Consider the following 18618-nt stretch of genomic DNA (forward strand, 5'->3'; position numbering starts at 1 on the left):
GAAACAAGATGCCTGCAATCTTAAAATTAAGGAATACGCTTGGTTTTACCTGCATCTTGTTTACGCTGCTTGAAGAGGACCCTATTTCTGCGCAGCTGTCATTAGTGCTACCCTCACTACTCAGGATCTCACCACTGACACAAAGACAGATATAATCCCAATAATGGAACCTGCCCCCCCATGTGCGCGGGTCCTGAAGGCAGTACAGTGCACTAATGTCTAGGCCAGAGAAGCGCTCCTGGGGAAGCTCCTGCCACTCAACTCAGGACTCGCACTTACGTCTGCAGACCCCGGGGCCCCTTGCTATTGACATCGCGGCTTCTTGTCAAGAAATAGAACTTTAGAAAACCACCAAATGTATACTGCAATTAGGTAAGGGTTTAATGTTAATCAAATCCGATTTTACTCTGGTTTGCCCTCCCTAGCAATGAATTACAGATAAAAAGAAATCTCACAGACTGGTTCCTTTCTAAAGAGAATAGGAGATGTGAACACTGAGGCGGGTGTTGAGGACTGAGGAAGGATGGACTGAGGCTGGCTTAGGAAAGTGCTCCGGTTGGCTCTAGAAGAGAACTCTCAGAGCAATGGTCTCCTGCTTGCTGCCTAGTGACACTCCGTTTCCATTTCTGCTCTAAAAAGAGGGACCAGTGGTTAGGACAGGAGACACGGGATATGATGCTCCTGAAGACCTTCAAGAAACTTCAGCAGAAATATGGCCTATCCCAAACCAGGCCACGCCGCGGGCCCTAAGCCCTCCCCCCCTCGCTGAGCCTGCCCGAGGGCGCATTAAGTGAGAGTCTGGCGGCCTCTATCGGAGCGCCTCTGCAGAGGAACGTTCCTCAAACCCAGAGACGACATGTGGCGCTCAGGAGAGGTGAGAGCGAGCGCGCGAGTGCGCTGGGGGCGCGGGGGGATCTGCAGCGGGGCGGCGCGGCTCGGGGTGCCGCGCAGAGCGGAGCCACAGGGCGGCGGCGGGAGCGCGGGGCGCCCAATCCGCTCGGCCCGGGAGGACTGGGGAAGTTCGCGCTGGCAGCATGGGGTGGTGACGCCGCACCGGCCTTCCGCGCCTGCTACCCGGGCGAGAACGGCGGCAGCGGCAGCAGCAGCAGCGGAGGAGGATGCACCCTCGCCGACGGCTCGCCTCCCGGGCCCGGCGCGCGGGGTAAGCCCGGGCGCGCCGGGCCGGGGCAGTGGGGTAAGAAGACACGGGCAAGGGTGAGAGGACGGGCGGCCCCCGCTCAGCCGGCACCCCTCTTCTCGGGGCGCCCGAGCTGCAGGCTGCATGGTCCAGGAGGGGAGGTGGAGAGCAGGCGGGGCGCCGATGGCGGCAGGGAGCGCAAACTTTCCCCCGGCGCCTGCGGGTGCAAAGCCGCGCGGGAGGACCGGGGTGTCCTGGGCAGCGCAGCCCTGCCACACACGGCACCAGGGCGCAGCGCCCACCGGCCTGCTGGTGGAAACTGGGGCGTGCGGGCACCGGCTGCCGCCGTCACTGAAATCGGAAGGGCGCAATCGCCCACCTGGAGGACCCCGCCGGCCGGGCGGCTGTGAAGCGCGCGGCGTGCCGGCGCCGCTGGCGGGGTGGGCGCGGGCTCCGCGGGAGTGTCGCGGGGGGATCGCCCGGGCTGCTCGAGGCCTCAGGACCGCCGCGGCACCGCGCGCTCCTCGCCAAGGAGGAAGGCGCCACCCTGCGGGGCTCTTGGCTAGGATCTGGGCAGCAGCGGGGGGAGGTCTGCGAAGGCCAGAAAAGAACCGAGGGGGCCGGCGAGCGGGAGGCGCTCGGCGTGCCGCTGCGGACCGCGCGGGAGGCCGATCCTGCCGGGCCGCGGGCGCGCAGGCGGCCGAGGCTGCAGCTCCGCAGTGCCGCCCCCGTGCCCACCTGCGCCCGCAAGCCCCCCTGGCGGTCCGGGGACTGTGGGAGTGCAGCCTCTCTTTTCGAGGGTTCTGGCCCGGGCTGAGGGCAGCAGGAGGCGCCTCCGGGCTTTCCCGCATGCCTTGCCGCGTGCTCTATTCCGGCCCTGTCAGGAGATAAACCCCAGGACGCGCCCAGGCGACCACCGCGTGGCACCCTGCCCTTCTTGACAGAGGGCCTTCGCATCTGAGGTGGAAGTACCTGTTGTGTGTTTCCCAGTTCCTGAGTTTGCTTGGGGTCTCCTTGGGAGAATAGTCCTTTTGAACACGAGGTTTTCCTATATCATGTGCACCTATTTGTGTTATGCGCATATCGAGAAATGTGTCTCTTCGCTAAGGTTAGTTGCAGAGCCCAGGGACTGAATTTCAAATGCATTGATGAGAGCCCAGCACAAGCTGAGAAATTTCCCCAAATGCAGTGATTATTACGTTATTTGGTCATGGGGACAGAATGCTGAGAAAGTGGCAACCCTCTCATATACATTTCTTGTATTATCGTGCTCCTGTAAAGACCAGTTTCTTAAATGTGCCTTTTTTCCCCCTTTTTCCACATACTTTCTCTCAGCACCTTGCAGAACAAGGAGTAGCTTGCTGGCTTTGAACTCGTGGCAAATATTTCAGAAAGGTAAAATTATTACACTTGTGGATTTGACAGATGCAAAATACAGTTACTCAGATAACTTCAAGCATTTATTCTAATGATAGGACTAATGAGTCATTTGATAACATGCTAAAAAGTAAAACAAAGTATTTTAAACATGGAAAAAATAAATTAGGAGAATGATTCTGCACTCTGAGTAAAAGTGAAAATTAAGCCGTGTTGTAACTTCTTTTTATGCCCCAACTTACTGCCCAGTGGACATAGATAACACCTCATGTGGAGCTGTGCCGGAGAAGGACAGCCAGGTTCCTTTTCTGTAAATTGCGTGTTAGCAGTATGATTTGATTCCAGGAACTGTGACGTGAAAACATTTATGTTTGTATGCTTTTCCTCTTTGTGTACCTTTTAGCTTCAAGATCAAGTTGGAGAAAGGAACAGTTATTCGCCCAAATTCGTCTGCTTCAACTGTTATTCTTATTGGGAATGGACAATGGAATGTTCTCTAGCCTTATCATGATCAAAAACCTCCTTCTCTTTTGTATTTCCATGAATTTAGCCAGTCACTTTGGGTAAGTTATTATCTATGCTTGTATTTTACAATTTTCGGGGCACAAATGCCTTCCAGGACCTTTGCTCAGCAGTACAGCAGCAACTCTGCGCTTGCCACCTTCGATTTTTTGTAAATAAATAAAAGAGTCTTTGTCCTAACCCACGATTTCTTCCTGAGCAAGGCTACTCCAAGAGTGGGGTCTCTGAAGTGAGTTAGAGAAAAGAGGCAGATTACGTTTTCAGAAATAGAAGCAGAAGATGGTTTCAGAGTTAGCCATGTTTCCTCCTACTCAGGTTAAGATAAGATTCATAAGTTCACATACATAAAGGACATCTGCTGTTTGTTAGAGAAGACAGTGTTTAACATTTTGATTGTCTTCCTTGGTTCCATTGTGCAAAGGAATTTGTCTTTAAAGCCAAGCCCACACTATGTGGCATTGACCAGCACTCACAGTGGTCCTGGCCTGAGCGAAAGGCTTTGACCTGTGGCCATCTCGATGCAGGCGCAGATATCTGAAATTACATGTGTCTGAAGATCTGCAAGACACCCCTGGAGGTCCAGCATCATTAATTGCTTTAAGCTCTTTCATCCTGGCCTTTAGCATCGGTGTACTGAGTCTAATCTTTTTTCATCAAACTAGTGATAACGAACAATCCAGATAAATGTTCATATGAGGTGCAGATGTTCTTCCTCTTCACCGTCCTCTCCAAAATTCTTCTAGGTAATCAAAAGGATTCTAACTTGAAGTTGATAGAGTATAATTAAGAAAGCTAAGTTTCAGGACAAAAGTTGCCAAACACTTGTTCTGTAAAAACTGGCTTCAGAGGTTACACAGTACTCTGCACTTATGTGAATCCTGGAGGGGTCTTGAGAACACTGGCTCTGCCACAGCCTGGACAGTAGTGAGAACCCTCCTAGGTCCACCATATTCTCTGTTTGTCTTCTGGGCGTTTTCTGCCCTTCTGACCTTTCCAAGTCTGTACAGAGGAGGAAACTGAGAAAGAGAGAGGCTTGTGACTGTCCCGAGGTGCCATCACTGGTAAGTGATGGCACTGGAACTGTGGTCCAGGTCAGCCTCTCAGCACCATAGGGGGGCAGTTGCAGACATGTGAACCATATATGGCACATGCCTATGTTGCAGCCCTTGCAGCTATTCAGAGTATCCCTTTGGGACAGAGCATTCTCAGAGTTATTCACATCTCCCCTCCCAGGCCTTTGGTGTCCTTATCTGTTCAATGAAATGTTTCCTTTGCAAGGTCTCTCCCAGTTGTTAAATCCTATAAACCATGATATTCCCAGTGTTCCTCTGAATGAAAAGTGTATATGTAAGTGAAATCATACACAATATTGAAATTTCCAAGTTAATATATCAGATAGGTAGTTGATTTGCTGCTATACTTCATAGTCTTAGCAATATTTCAGAGGTGTGGAATATGCTACTGTTGGAAACATATATTTTCTTTTTAAGATTTTGGTCAAATATAGTCTTGTGAATTTTCATTCTATATGCATGAAGTCATTACACTCCCTGGTGGTTCCAAGTCTGAAATATGAAGTAATGTGCATATGGAGTTCAGCCATTAGAAGCTACTGTTCTTTATTTCTTACTTAATTTGGTGTCTTTCTGAGGTCATCTTCAAAATGGAGAGATACCTGTTAGTTTCTAGAAACTAGCACTGAACAAGTGGCAGAATAGTTCTTAATCTCCCTAGAGAATTAGCTGTTGGAAAAGTTTTGAATCTTTTAGATGTAAGATCAATAGTCCATCCTAAAATAATACCTACTAACTGCAGAAAATATGTGAGAGACGGAATAGTGTATGAAAGGGGAAAATATCCTTAATTCCACTACACAGAAACAATCATCCTTCATATTTTGGTGTATTTCCTTCCTCTTCCTTCTATGCATATTTTCATACAGTTGGGATCATACTGTGTCTTCAATTTTGTACTGTGCCTTTTTCATGCCTAATACTTTGTTATTACAAACTCTTTAAAATGTATGACTTAAAAATGGGTGAATATTATTACAGTGCATAAATGCTTCACCATCAGCTACTTCCTAACTTGGGATGCTTACATTGTTTCTGATTGTGCTGTTATAAATTTTACTACGATGAACATATTTGGCTTACAATCATTTTAAGTACTTGAGATCATTTCTAGTAGATATTTCTGTAAGTGGCATTTTATATCAGGTTCTCTGTGCTTTCAACTCTTGACCCTCTGTGCCCAGTTGCTTTCGATGAAGCAGAGTGTCTAGTAGGGTGAGAAGCTGGATCTCACATGCCCTGGCCAGCAGGGTGTGGTTTCCAATAGCCACAAAAAACATCTTGACATCTGCCAGCACAAGTCCTTATTTATTTCCCTTCTGATAAAAGGCTCCTGTCACTTGCTTATTACTTGAAGCGTACCTAAGAATGATTTTGTTAAATTGCAAAGAAAGTTTCATAACACTTATTTGACTTAAAATATTGACAAAATAATAGCTATTGCAATATGGAGCCCCTATTGTTATGTTACCTGTTTTAGGTAAATCCTAAGAGGAACCTTATGAGCTAAGTATCATTAGTTCTGACTTAATAGTTGGGGGGGGTGAGAGTGATGGATAGCTAACTGGGGAAGTTCACCAAGCCCAGCACTGCTGGGATTCCTTACTCAGTACTCCTCATAGCAGTTCTGCCCGGCTAGTCCTTGGGCTCCCAACTGGACTACACATAGTTTGCAGGGCGGGTCTAAGTGAGACCAATCTATAGAGGAAGGGGTCGTAATTCTGAAAGGTGTTCTCTGCATCAGGGTAGAGAGAGTTTTCTGTTCTGAGATTAGGGGGACAAAAGAGTTTGTGTAAGCTCTGTTTTTTTTATCCCAGAGAAAGAGTTTATGTGATTGGGTTCCAAAGGAAGGTGAAGGGGGAAGCATGAAAGCCCTAATTTGAACATTCTTGGACAAGAGAAATGCTGATGCCTGTAAACACATTTAAAAAGCAAGACAACCAGTGGAGGGTAAGGAGGGTTACAGAAAACCAGCCAGGGAGCAGACGGAAACAGGCAAGGGTAAGCTTGTGTGCACGGACAAAGCTACAGGCAGTGTTTGTGAAAGCATGTGGATTTGGCAATCAGAAAATGTGTAAGTATGATAAGAAAAATACATTTGGTGATTAGATAAGATAATTAATGTGAAATTGCTTTGAAAATATATGAGTATTGTTTCTTCTCTTTCTCCCATTCATATTCTAAATTTGATTAGTCACCTGCAGCTCATTTTCAGTAGCCTTTGTAATTCTTCTATTAGTTTTAAATTATATAACAGAGCATGAGTCAAGTGTATAACAGAATAGAGGCCTTATGTGACAGTCAGCCTTATGCAATGTCATGTTTGAAGACATGTATTATTTGAGGCATTATAATTATTTTAACAAGGCCAGTAATCAAAAGTACATAGTGTAGAAAAACTAGCACAGAAACAATAGTTGAATCAATGTAATGTAAAACATGTAATAACAAATTTAAACGAGAATTAATTTATCATCATTTGAAAAATAATAGACCTGTGATAACTGTAAAATAAATTTGAAGATTATCAACTCAATTATAAGGTAAAATCTGATTCCATTCATTTAATTGTATTAAACATATTTTAGAGGTTTGTCTATTGGAAAAGAAAATATGAGTTAGAATTTTAGTACGTGGGAGCTGCAATTCAAATAGACTTTGGAAAAGAATATTTTATAATTGGCAATTAAAAGCAGATTCTTGTAGAAATAACTTATGAACATGACCACATAAGGTTCTTCTTTATCTGTCTACACGAGTGTGCTAACCTGGACCTCTGGTTTCATGAAGAGGGCTTTATCATGCACATTCTCAAGGACTATTCTTTTCTTTTAACTAGAGCAGAAAGTACATTCTCTCTGAATCATTCCAGTGCTCACAATGTCTTTTTAAATGGCAAGTTCCCTCTTGTGAATCCCCATATGGTAAGTTCTTCCTGCACTGTAGCTGCAGGTTCGTGAGGACTGGGACAAACGGTCATTGTAACAGTTATAAAAACACACGGAAGCGCCGCCAAAGCAGGGCACACATGGCAAGGGGATATCTAAGTGGAGGCTGCAGGGATGGCCAGAGATCTGAAAGAGAGTTCTCACATATTGCAAAAATTTTAGGTGTCTAAGACTCCACTGCAGAGTAATGCCCAGCATTTTTTGAAAGGAACCAAAAGAAAATATTTCCAAATTACTCGCTTTATAAAGGAAACTTTTAGCATGTTCGTCATGCCAACAGGCAGTGAGCTAAACAAAGCTCAGAAGGACAGTCAGCCAGTGCCGCCCCAGCCGATCTCCTCTGGCTGTCAGCTCCAAGATGAGTCACTGGCTCAATTCAAGGGGAGAAGGAGAATGTGGACTTTTGTATTTTTACAAAGGTGCAATTGCATAACATGCATATTTTAATTGATGTGAAATTTCAGTGGAAAATATTAAATCAAAAGTAAAAGAAGCCTTATCACAGATTTCTTTTGGTAACAATAATTATCAGTGTTTATGTGGGTGTATCTTCTTTATTTCCAGAATGCATTTTCAAAAAAATGTAGCATTTAATTTTCACAAAACCCTCTCTTTTAGGTGAAAAGATTTGAGGCTTTAGAACTTAAAGAAGTGTCTCAAGTTTCATCATCAGAAAGTGGCAGAATCAGAGTCCCTTTCAGGGCCCAGGGCCTGGGTAGGGTTCTCCACTGCAGGACCTTCTCCAGAATGTCCTAATATTTATGGTGCAGTGAAAAAGGGAAAGAATAGAGGAAGTCTCCATATTCAAACAAAGGAATATCCTAATCTAGAACTCAAATAATACCTCTCTAAAGATAGTGGGTCTACCGCAGCCTGAATAAAATCAAACACACTATATGTACTATGAAATATAATGTTATAGGGAAGGGCTCATATGATAAGAAAAGTAAGATATGCTTTGAAATAGGCTTTAGGAGTTCATTGAAAACTCTATTTTATTTTATTTTATTTAACAATTTATTTCAAAATTGAAATGCAAAACCAAAAACAAATGAAACCCAGGATGAGTTCATTTTCAGTTAAATAAAAAAAATATTGAACCATCACTCAACAGTCCCTTTGGTTCCTGTATCAGGACCCCTGGAGAGTTGAGGGAGAGCGTTAAGTCTCATTTTGACAGAGGGTGGTCAAGCTGCTCTGATCTCTGTTGCTCACACTCCTTCTGTGGCATTGGAAGAATCACTAAACCTGCCTAACTCAGTTTCCTAATCTCAAAGTGGAGTTAATAATGGATCCCACGTCACAGAGCTGATGTGAAGGATAAAGTGCTGAATGCATGCTAAATGCTGAGACAAGGCCAGGGAGAGAGAGGGGTATAAGTGCAGACTAGCTGTCCTTCAGGGTGTTGTGACCAGGAGATACTGAGGTTTGCTGGAGCTAGCGGGTGAGCACAGCCCTGGGCCTCGCCTGAGCACCCGAAGTCCATAATCTTAATCCCATCTGCAGAGTCTCCCTCCTCTGCTGTGTAAGCTTGCACATTCATGGTCACAGGCTCTGGGGATCAGGATATGGGCATTCTGGGGGACACTGCCCTGCTGCACTGTGTTTATTGAGTTCTCACTATGTGCCAGGCACTGTTCTAGGTGCTGAGATCCAAGACAGGCAGAGTAGAGCCTGCCTTCAAGGAGGGCACATTTTGGTGTGCAATAAACAAATGTGTATCAATTGGGTCACAGCAACTGCTATGAAGAATGATTCAGAGTAGGAGATAGTGAGTGTGCTGGAGACAGATGCTAGAGCAGATGTCTGAGAAAAGTGAGGACTCGAGCAGTGCTGTTTGTGGAGAAGAGTGAACGGGTGAGAGGAGCAGCCAATGCAGGGGCATGCTTGGTGTATTAGGACAGCCTGGAGGCCAGGGTGAGGAAGGAGGAGATTGGCAGGAGGCATAATCAAAGAGGAAGTGCAGAGGGGAGAGGGGCCGGATCCCGAAGGACCATGTAGGCCATGCTAGGTAGGTGGTATCAGGAATAACAGTTGACTATTATTTTGTAGGTCAGGGAGGCCCATTGAGTGGTTTTGAGTAGAAGTAAGATATGATCCAGTTGAGATGTGACAGTAATGTGATAAACTTTAAAGCTCATGCTGGCTGCTGAGTGGAGAATACAGTAGAATCTGGTAGTAAAGAAGGGAGGAGTAAGGGTGGTGAGGAGGAGAATGCACTGACCCGGGGGAGGGGCTATTTCAGCCAGCAGGATTTGTTGATGGGTGGTTGTGGGCGTGAAAGAGGAGTCAAGGATGACCCCCCTCCCCAGTATTTGACCTGAAAACCTGATAGATTCAGTTGCCTGTTACTGAGCTCGAGAAGAGGTTGTAGAGAAAACCATGAGTGCAGATAAGGACATGTTAAGCCCTGTGAGATGTGTGTTAGATATCCAAGAAGAGAGGTCAGGCAGGCCATTTGATGTTTAGGTTCAGAGGTCAGAGAAAGATTGGGACTGGAGACATGAACCTGAGAGTCTTCCATGTATGGGAGAGATTTAAAGCCATTGATTGGATGAGATCAATTAGAGATTGAATATAGACTGAAAAGAGATCCCTGGACTGTGCCCTGGAACATTCCAGTGTTTAAGATCAGGAAGGTAACAGAGGGACAAGCAAGTCTGGGATAAAGAGGCCACTGAGGAGAAGAACAGAGAGAGTGACTTTCTGAGGCCAAGTGGAGACAGTGCTATAAGGAGACGCAGTCAGATGAGGACTGAGACTCGATTGGTGGGTTTGGTGATGTGGAGTGCCTTCCTGGCCCCCAGAAGAGAGGCTTCACTTAGCATGTGGGTAGTAAAAGCCCGACTGGAGTGGGAGCAAGAGAAGGGAGGAGATACAGCGGGGATTTCTAGTGTAGACAACTCCTCAGTGAGTTTGATGAGAAGAGAGGCAAAGAATGGAACAATAACTGGAAGAGAATATAGGGTGAATGAAAGACATTTTAAAGACCTGATATGTTACACAGATGTAACTGCTGATGTGAATAGTTAGGGAGGGAAGACTGTGTGTGATGAACACCAGCATGCTTCATGCACTGCATCATCACATGTACGGGGCTCCCAGTGTGGTTGGGGAGAGAGAAGGGGGCCTCAACATTGGAAGTGAGTCGGGTTAGATGAAGGGGGTGTGGCCTTTCAGATGGAGGACCTGGGTTTTCCCTTGTAGGTAGTAGGATTCTAAGCCCGCTACAGTGGTGAGACACGAGTGAAGAGTCTATGTGAAGGGTGGCGAGCAGGGGTAGGCTTGAGCGCTATTTGAGGGAGCTGACCTGCAGGCCTGGGAGCACCTTTGATATGAGGCCCAAGGGAGTGGCAGCAATCCAAGAGTTCTGGCATAATGTTTCATGGCCATGACTTTATCCACAGGAAATACATGTTACAAGTCTGTGGGGTTGGCTTTCACTGTCTAACTTCTGCCCACACTCTTTTTTTTTTTTTTTTTTTACATGGTTACCTAAAGTGGTATGCAACGAAAATTTGAGGAAAACATCAAAAATGGTGCCATTTAGAAGTGCTTATTTAATGAGCCTAAAGTAACAAGCAGACAAACTGAAGATACATTTCTCAGAAGTAATTAAGTACTGGGGAAAGATTGCAAAAAGAAATGCAATTTAAGAAGGCAGATAAACTGCCACTTAAAAGCAATCCAGTTCAATTCCCAAAGTAAGTTCACATTAAAACGGGTCTGCACTTGCCATTATCAATCTAATTTTATGTAAATAAAAAATGGCTGTCAACAGAAGTAGAGATAACTTAAGCAGAGATAAATGGGTCACACATTGCCTTAAATAGCACCATTTGTGGTACAATACTCAAACTATTTCTCTTCCCTAGAAACTATGACATAGCTGTTGAACTTGTACCCTTTAAAACATTAAAAATAGGAGATATCATCAGGCATCACTCAGTAAAAGAATCACCTTTAAAGATGGAATCTATAGCGTATTGTTATTATTATTAGAGATTATAATACTGATAGATAAATGGATAAAGTTATGTTGGAGGAAACTCCTTTACTGTTCCTCAAAAAGAAAGATACTCTTAGATTGGACTAATAATACAACCCCTTGCTCGCTCCCTTTCAGACGAATGCGTGGTTCTACTGCAGGGTTAACCCTGTGTTGGTAACTGGCTGATTTTGGAGATGGTGTCTTTGGGATTCCCTGTCCTGCTGTATTCAGACTCCCCCCACCCCCACCATCATCATAAACCCTGCTGATGGCCCCATCCATCCCGCCTGTCTCTCCACTGCCATTGCCTTAGCAACTAGCCTCTATGTCTCCAGTCTTGCTTCTGCCAAGTCCATCATCCACAAGATGCCCAAGGGCTGCAACGATGGAAAGTGTCACTGCTTAAATGATCTGGGGCTCCTGCCACCTTCCAGACAGAGCCTAGGAGTGTAGCAAAGTCCTTTATGGCTTGATGTGTGCCATCTCGCCTCCAGTATACGTCACTCTTCTTACTAGAGTTCTTGTATGCCCTCTGCAATCTTTGTTTCCTTTTTTGGGGTCACTTCTCATAACACCCTTCAACACCCCCTTTTTTGGCTTGAGACCCAATCTTCATGCTTGAAAGCTCAGGTTGGTTTTCCTCTCCTCTGGCTCTAGATGAAGCTCCGTCTCTCTCCTTTGGGTTCCTAGAATGTCTTGCATGTTGCATGGATTCCTATACCTACCATGCTCTATTGAAATCCTCTGCAAACACAACCAATTCTTTAGAACACAGTTGTGTGCTCTAGGCTGGGGAGGCCATCTTTGTAATCTTCTTATCTCCAGTACTCACCACAACATGCATACATGGTAGACTTGCAAGGTACATTTATCAAGCTATTGGAATAATCCTGAGCCCCGTTACGTGGCCTCTCTGAAGTTTTAATGGAGGAGAGAAGCTCTGGGTTTGTTTGGAGTCATTCTGGCAGTTGGCTCACAGAGTAGGCCTTCCATTTCCAACCTAGACAGGCCTAGAGCAGTCACTCCACCATGGCTGCACATGAGGATCACTTGAGGACCTTAAAAAAATTATTAGTGCCTGTTCTCTTGGATCAATTAGAACCAAGTCTGTAGGACTGAGAAATCAGAAAAAGACTAATGCGGGAGTCCCAGAATCAAAAGCCTTGAAGAGTCCAGTTGTAAAATGACAGGGAGAGGTGGGAAATGTGCACAATTGCAGGTGTTTACCCTTTCTAAAGACAGTCATGTTTATTCTTCCTAAACACTATGCTGGTGAAATAAACCCATTAGTGGATCAAATTTCAAGGGCTGCTCATTCCCTACTCCACCTCATTAGAAATCTCTGAATGACCTAGTACTTCAAGTCTGGCAGCATGCCATCGAGTAGCATTGCTGCTGTCCTGCCTTGCCCTACCCCCATCCCTGCCCATTTCACAACCACCACCTTCCTTCTTTAAGCTGGAATATGGGGCTCAGTGACCTCGTTTCCTTATTTTTCAAACTAAAATCTTTGGAAAAGAGTTCAAGTTTAGGGATCAGGTCCTTGCATCTTTTGTATAGACCAATACTGAGACAAGGAAATATGAAAAATGATGTTTTAACAAGGATAGTTTTCCATTTCCTTTATGATGCCTTTTCTGGAACATCAATAATCTGAAAATGTTGGAACCATTCCCATGGACTAAATGTGGCAAGTTTTTGTAGAAAATATGCACTAAATATGAGGAAACAGTTCATATTTTAAGAGAACGTAGTTAATTAAACATGACTAATACTGAAGAGTAAGTCACCAAAATTTTCAAGTATTTCTAATACATCTAAGGCTCCTGTCAGTAATAATGGATCTAATCTCAGCTCACAAAAATCTGTTCCCCAAAAGAACTGAGCCTTCAGCTTGTCCTCGAAGCAGTTGTATACTCACAATTGACATGAGGATCAGCAGAGCTCCTTGGTTATGCCCAAAGCAGTTAAGAAAAGCTGAATTGGAATGTTGGCAAGGTCAGGGCTGCCTTCAGAACCTACATGGAGTAAGTGTACAAAGGGATGAGGGCGTCTTGTGTTTCCACCTGGAGCCCTCATAGATGTAACTCTGTGCATTATTGCTCTCTGAAGGCATAGCCCAATGTTTTTGTATAATTTTGTTTTTAAAGTAGCGTCAACTGACCAAAATGGAACAAAGCAAGCTAAAGTTATTCTTTCCCTTCGAGGCAATCCTTAAAGATTATGCACCTTGAGAAAGGCACTAGCGAGTTCACTAAACACTTGTGAGGTTCTCCTGTATGCAGGCACAGCATTTGCTTTCTGTGATAAGGGAAGGGCCTTCATCTCCATGGTTGTGAAAAGGGTGCATTTCATAACCATGAGCTGAAGATGAATCATTTTTGAGGTTGATCTATGAACTGAGGAAGATTTCCCAGTTGTCCATGAGAGAAGCCTCTACTCCTGCCCTGATAGGCATTTTCAGGGACTTTTTTAGAATCTGTTTCCTACCTCCTAGGTCCTATCTTCAGTAAATACAGAGAAGAAATCACTGCAAACCCCAAGCCATGGCCTCTATCATAAAAAGATCCACAGATAAATACAAGACGCAGTTATGGCAGAAGAGGGAAGATATTGAAATTCCTCCAAGAAAAGTATAATTATCTGTAAACCGGTGTGGGTATGTTTAAACTCCTTTTTTTTTGTTTTGTTTTAAATTTTCACCAAGAAGTAGAAGGTGAGCTTTGGAATTCTCAAGTATTACTTCCTATCCCATTGCTGTCAGCAATGAATTGGGCATATGTGAAACGGGATTCAGAGACAAGTGGGATGGTGTTTCTCTGAAACTGTGGTGGAGCAGTGCACCAGAGGGCCAAGGGAGTCAGTGCTCATGGAGACAGACAGTATGACTGCACGGTGTTCAGAACATCTCAAATGGTCAATGATATAATCAAGTTTTTGTCTCCTAACAGCCAGGGCTATTCGGATCTAATGTAATTTAAGAACACTTTCATAACAGATAATGAAATAGCTTAGAAAAATGTATTTGAAACATGAGATATGCTTTTTTATTCTTTTCAGATTCATAGTATTGTTTTAAAAAATTTTTTATTATTTTTTATTGAGATATAATTGATATATAACATTGTATAAGTTTAAGGTATGTAATGTGTTGATTTGATACATTGATATATTGCAATACGATTAGCACCCGTAATGTTAGGTAACACCTCTATCACGTCACATACTTATCATTTCTTTTTTGTGGTGAGAACATTTAAGATCTAATCTCTTAGCAACTTTGAGGTTTATAATACAATATGGTGGACTGTAATCACTATGCTGTGCATTACATTCCCAGAACTTATTCATCTTCTAGTTGCAAATTTGTACCCTTTGACCAACATCTCCCCAGTTCCCCCAACCCTGCCCTGGTAACCACCACTCTACTCTGTTTTCACAAGTTCAGCTTTTTGCGATTCCACATACAAGTGTTATGTTTTTGATGCTAGTGTGTATACTTTCACCTCTATTCTGAGTTAAAGACCCAGTGAGGACCTTCCAACATTTTGACACTTGGGCACAGCCTAGAACTGAATGAATAGACTGATAAGAGTTACAAAAACCATGAGAATGGACAGTGAGGTCAGACTTAGTTTGACTAATAGTTACTCAACTGGGAAAGTACAAAATATCACTGTTTCTTTCTTTCACAAATCCAGGGGACCAATGTTAAGGCCTTTCATCCTGGTTCGAAGTCTGTGAGGCTGAGTGCTACGTCTTTCTAAAATGTAAAACTACAATGGATGTTGGAGAAAAGAAGAGAATTTCATATTTTTAAATACTAAGAATAAAAATTGTGTCTGTGGGCTCCATATTAGCAGGACTGAATTTTAGCTTGTTAGAGCTTACACTCCATGCATTTTAGTGGTGATGTGAAAATTAGATCAAGAGAACTTTAGACTGTCTCATTCAGAAGAGAGTAGCTTTAGGCCAGGAAGGAATTTATCTGTTTAGATGCAATCATTCAAAATGACCAACGTTCAAGGACCGAGTGGGGAAGGTGCACATTGATTCTGTCCTCAGCATCCATCCACTGATGGTCTCAGCTCTCATTTCAGCTGATTCATGGAAGAGAAAGTGCTGTAAGCAGCACTGGGGCTCCATAGCCAGGCACTTCAGGGAAGTTCCAGGATTCGCCTGTTCTTCTCCGAAGTACCAAGGATGCTGATGTCTTGGAACCCACATCTGGCTTTCAGCTGTGTAAGTTCCCCTTGAAGCAAGCCAGATGTGTAGGCCAAATTCTTAATAATTCCAAACATCTTGCTATTTGCACATCTGAAAGCACCTATGGAAACCTGCGTGAGATCCATGCTCTTCAGTTGTGTTCCCATCTTCTAGACTTGTGACTTTCTTTCCTCCCACATGACTTACCCGTTTGTCTAAATCTGCTCAGGGCAGTTTCTCATTTCCATCTGCTCCTTCTACATAAATTTTGGGGGCCTGGATAACTTTAGTGAATTGGACAAACCAAGACTGCTCTTGTTTCTTCCTGGAAGGTTCAGCGTGCTCTTGTTGGGGCTTTACTGTAAGTCTGACAAGTTGGGTCAACAGAACACTGTGTTTCCAAGTCTCTGATCAGAGGTGGCGTTGAGTAAACCTTGTAAGGGTTTTCAGACTGGACTTGACAATCCATGCCCCCCAGGTCATGTGCTTTGGCTTGAGCTGAATATGCCAGCAACTAAGCGGTGCTGATGGATGCAGAAGCCCAGACAGATTTCACAAACTCGATCATTTCTTTCACCACATGCTCTGATTCTGGCATAATGCTCACAGCACAAATGTTCCCAATTAAGGATGCAGTGAAATTTGGGCACACTAATCTTATCTTTCAACATGGATTAAGTTTTTAAACATCCCCTCCACACCCCATCACCCATTGCAGGTGACTCACTAACAAAATGAAAAGTCAGTTTTTCTGTGTTTAAGCCAATCTCCTGAAATCCCCTGTGAATGGATTAGATTCTGCTAGTCCTATGCAGTGGCTAATTTGATTTTAAAATGGCTACAATATTGACATAAACAGCTCCTCAGAATCAGGAAGGGATGGATTTTGAGCATTGTCTTAGGTTGATGCACGACCAGCCCAAAGCCAGCACTCTCCTGATATTCAAGTATTAAGACTTATATACGCAAAACCATAAGCTAAATAGTATTGGAGATGGTTTTCAGATGCCCTCCCTCAAAGACAAGTCACCATATTATTCCCTGGTTTTTATACCTTGAGAAAACTTTGTTAGAACTAATTAACACAAGTTTGACCTCTTTCTTTTGTTTTTCTCTTAAAGCTTTTCACAAATGCCAACTAGTTCAGTGAAAGATGAGACCAATGACAACATCACCATATTTACCAGGATCTTGGACGGGCTCTTGGACGGCTATGACAACAGACTGCGGCCGGGGCTGGGAGGTGAGTGTGTTTTCCTTGGCTGAGGCCTGTGAGGCCCCAGGAAAATTTTTGCTTAAACCTAGTCTCAAGCTTATGTTTGCTGTGATTCAAACAATTCCTCAAAGAGCTTTTCTGCTGGGAGTTTGAAGTGATGGTTGTTGCCAAGGCTCCTGCATGCTTTATTATCATTTTCCCGATGCAGGAAGCTGGGGTAAGTGGTCTCCCTGCAAACTCCCCTTTCCCCAGATAATCCTAACATCCACTCTGGTTCACTTAAGGAAGAACCAGTTTCAAGGTGTTACTAAATTTGAGATTACCCTATGTTAAGAAATAATTTGTCATCAACTTCATACTCTAGTATCTATGAAAGTCCTTTTCAGAAATCCACTGTTAATGCAATTGTTCTTTACATCTTTACATATTATATATTTAATTTCTCTCTAGGGCCGTAATATAGCATTTACTTTGACCCTACAGAAGTTGATAAAAATAAATGGATAGCAAAACGTGCTTTCAGGGAACACCCGGCACAGCACAAAATTAATTATGTGCTGAGAATCGTGTGCCTTTTCCACGCCTGTGGGATGCCTTTGTCTCTAGCCAATTCAGATGTGGTCCCTTTGAACTTGCTCCATTAGGTAAGGTGGAAACTCTCCAGCAAATACTGAAAAGTCAGTATTCTCAGAGGGAAAAGCTTAGTTCTTCTCTCGTATTTACATTTTTCATAGGGAGATTCACTTAAAACATGAATTGCCATTCTCTACTTTTTGGGCAAGAAAAGCACATAGAGGTTCCTTGACACCATCTTCCTCCACCCTCTGAGTTATGTCCTGGGGCCTCTACGTCTAGCAGCCCCCGTCCCTGTCCCTTTGAACACACCAAAGGTCAATGCATCTAGTGATCCAGTGAGCTGCTGTCAGTAGCCGGGACTGAGTCCCATCGCCAGGACTCAGCCCCTCTCTTCAGACTACTCCCCAGGACCAGAAGTACAGTGAGAGCCAAGCCCCTTTTTCCTATGAGGGGTGTTTTATTCGTGTTATAGTTTGGAGCAGCTTGGTTTCATTTGGTGTTTGTCAAGTCCTCCAAAACAACCAAACACATTATAGAAGCCTCTGATTGCCAATAGTGAAACTGGTTACAGGACTAAGGACGTTAGTATGCTGTGGTGGGTGGTTCATGGTAAGCTCCAGCCCAGGCAAGGAACCTGTGTCTGTGTTTCAGAGCGAATCACTCAGGTGAGGACGGACATCTATGTCACCAGCTTCGGCCCAGTGTCCGACACGGAAATGGTACGTCCCAGGGGCTCAATTTTTGGTGCCATTAATTTCATTACTACAATTATTAACATAAAATCACCATCCATACGGCCCCACCAGATCATTCTAAATAACACTGAAAGAACTCCGCTAAGAGCCTCCCCTACGAGACCTCACCTGGTTGCCTTCCTTTGTATTAGGAATATACCATAGATGTATTTTTCCGACAAAGCTGGAAAGATGAAAGGCTTCGGTTTAAAGGGCCCATGCAGCGCCTCCCTCTCAACAACCTTCTTGCCAGCAAAATCTGGACCCCAGACACGTTCTTCCACAACGGGAAGAAGTCCATCGCCCACAACATGACTACGCCCAACAAGCTACTGCGGCTGGAAGACGATGGCACGCTGCTCTACACCATGCGGTGAGCAGAGCGCACGCCTGCCACGTGCGCCCAGGGCGTGCGGGCACGGAGGGGAGGTGAAGGGGCGGTGCGGGGCATCACGGGAGAGGGGAGGAGGTGAAGTGAGGAGCATCACGGGCGGCGGCGGGCAGCGCAGGGCGGGGGCGCAGCCCAGGACAGGGCTGGCAAAGGGAGGCATCGGGTGGGGCAGGTGGTGCAGCGCAGGGCAGACATAGCCGTCCGTCCAGCGCCAAGGACCCTGCCTCCTAATGGATTTGAGGATTGCCTCGTGTGTGTGTGTGTGTGTGTGTGTGTGTGTGTGTGTGTGTGCCTGTGTTTCTATTGTGGATAGTTTTTACCTTCTGACTTGCTATAGATCCATAGTATTTGTTAGTTATACTTATTTATTTGGTTCAAGATCAAGAGCATCTTTGGAACAGTGACCCAGATAATGTAAGTTAGGGAAAATTTGTTTCATAAAAATT

At 44.5% G+C, this 18618-nt stretch overlaps 1 protein-coding gene across 7 annotated transcripts in view; it reads left to right on the forward strand.

Annotated features, from left to right (window-relative positions):
* Window positions 1-794: 794 nt before the first annotated feature.
* Window positions 795-18618, forward strand: part of GABRA5 (gamma-aminobutyric acid type A receptor subunit alpha5) — a 72081-nt gene continuing 54257 nt past the window's right edge. The window contains exons 1-7 of one of the 7 annotated variants that reach the window (XM_070497039.1): window positions 795-874; window positions 2474-2533; window positions 2919-3078; window positions 13547-13708; window positions 16377-16498; window positions 17699-17766; window positions 17934-18154. In XM_070497039.1, coding sequence (XP_070353140.1) covers window positions 16387-16498; window positions 17699-17766; window positions 17934-18154 — 401 coding nt within the window. In that variant the 5' untranslated portion in view covers window positions 795-874; window positions 2474-2533; window positions 2919-3078; window positions 13547-13708; window positions 16377-16386. The other 6 variants (XM_070497019.1, XM_070497029.1, XM_014851373.3 and 3 more) reach the window with 6 other exon arrangements.

Source organism: Equus asinus, chromosome 2, assembly GCF_041296235.1.
Source record: "Equus asinus isolate D_3611 breed Donkey chromosome 2, EquAss-T2T_v2, whole genome shotgun sequence".
Classification (NCBI taxonomy): domain Eukaryota; kingdom Metazoa; phylum Chordata; class Mammalia; order Perissodactyla; family Equidae; genus Equus; species Equus asinus.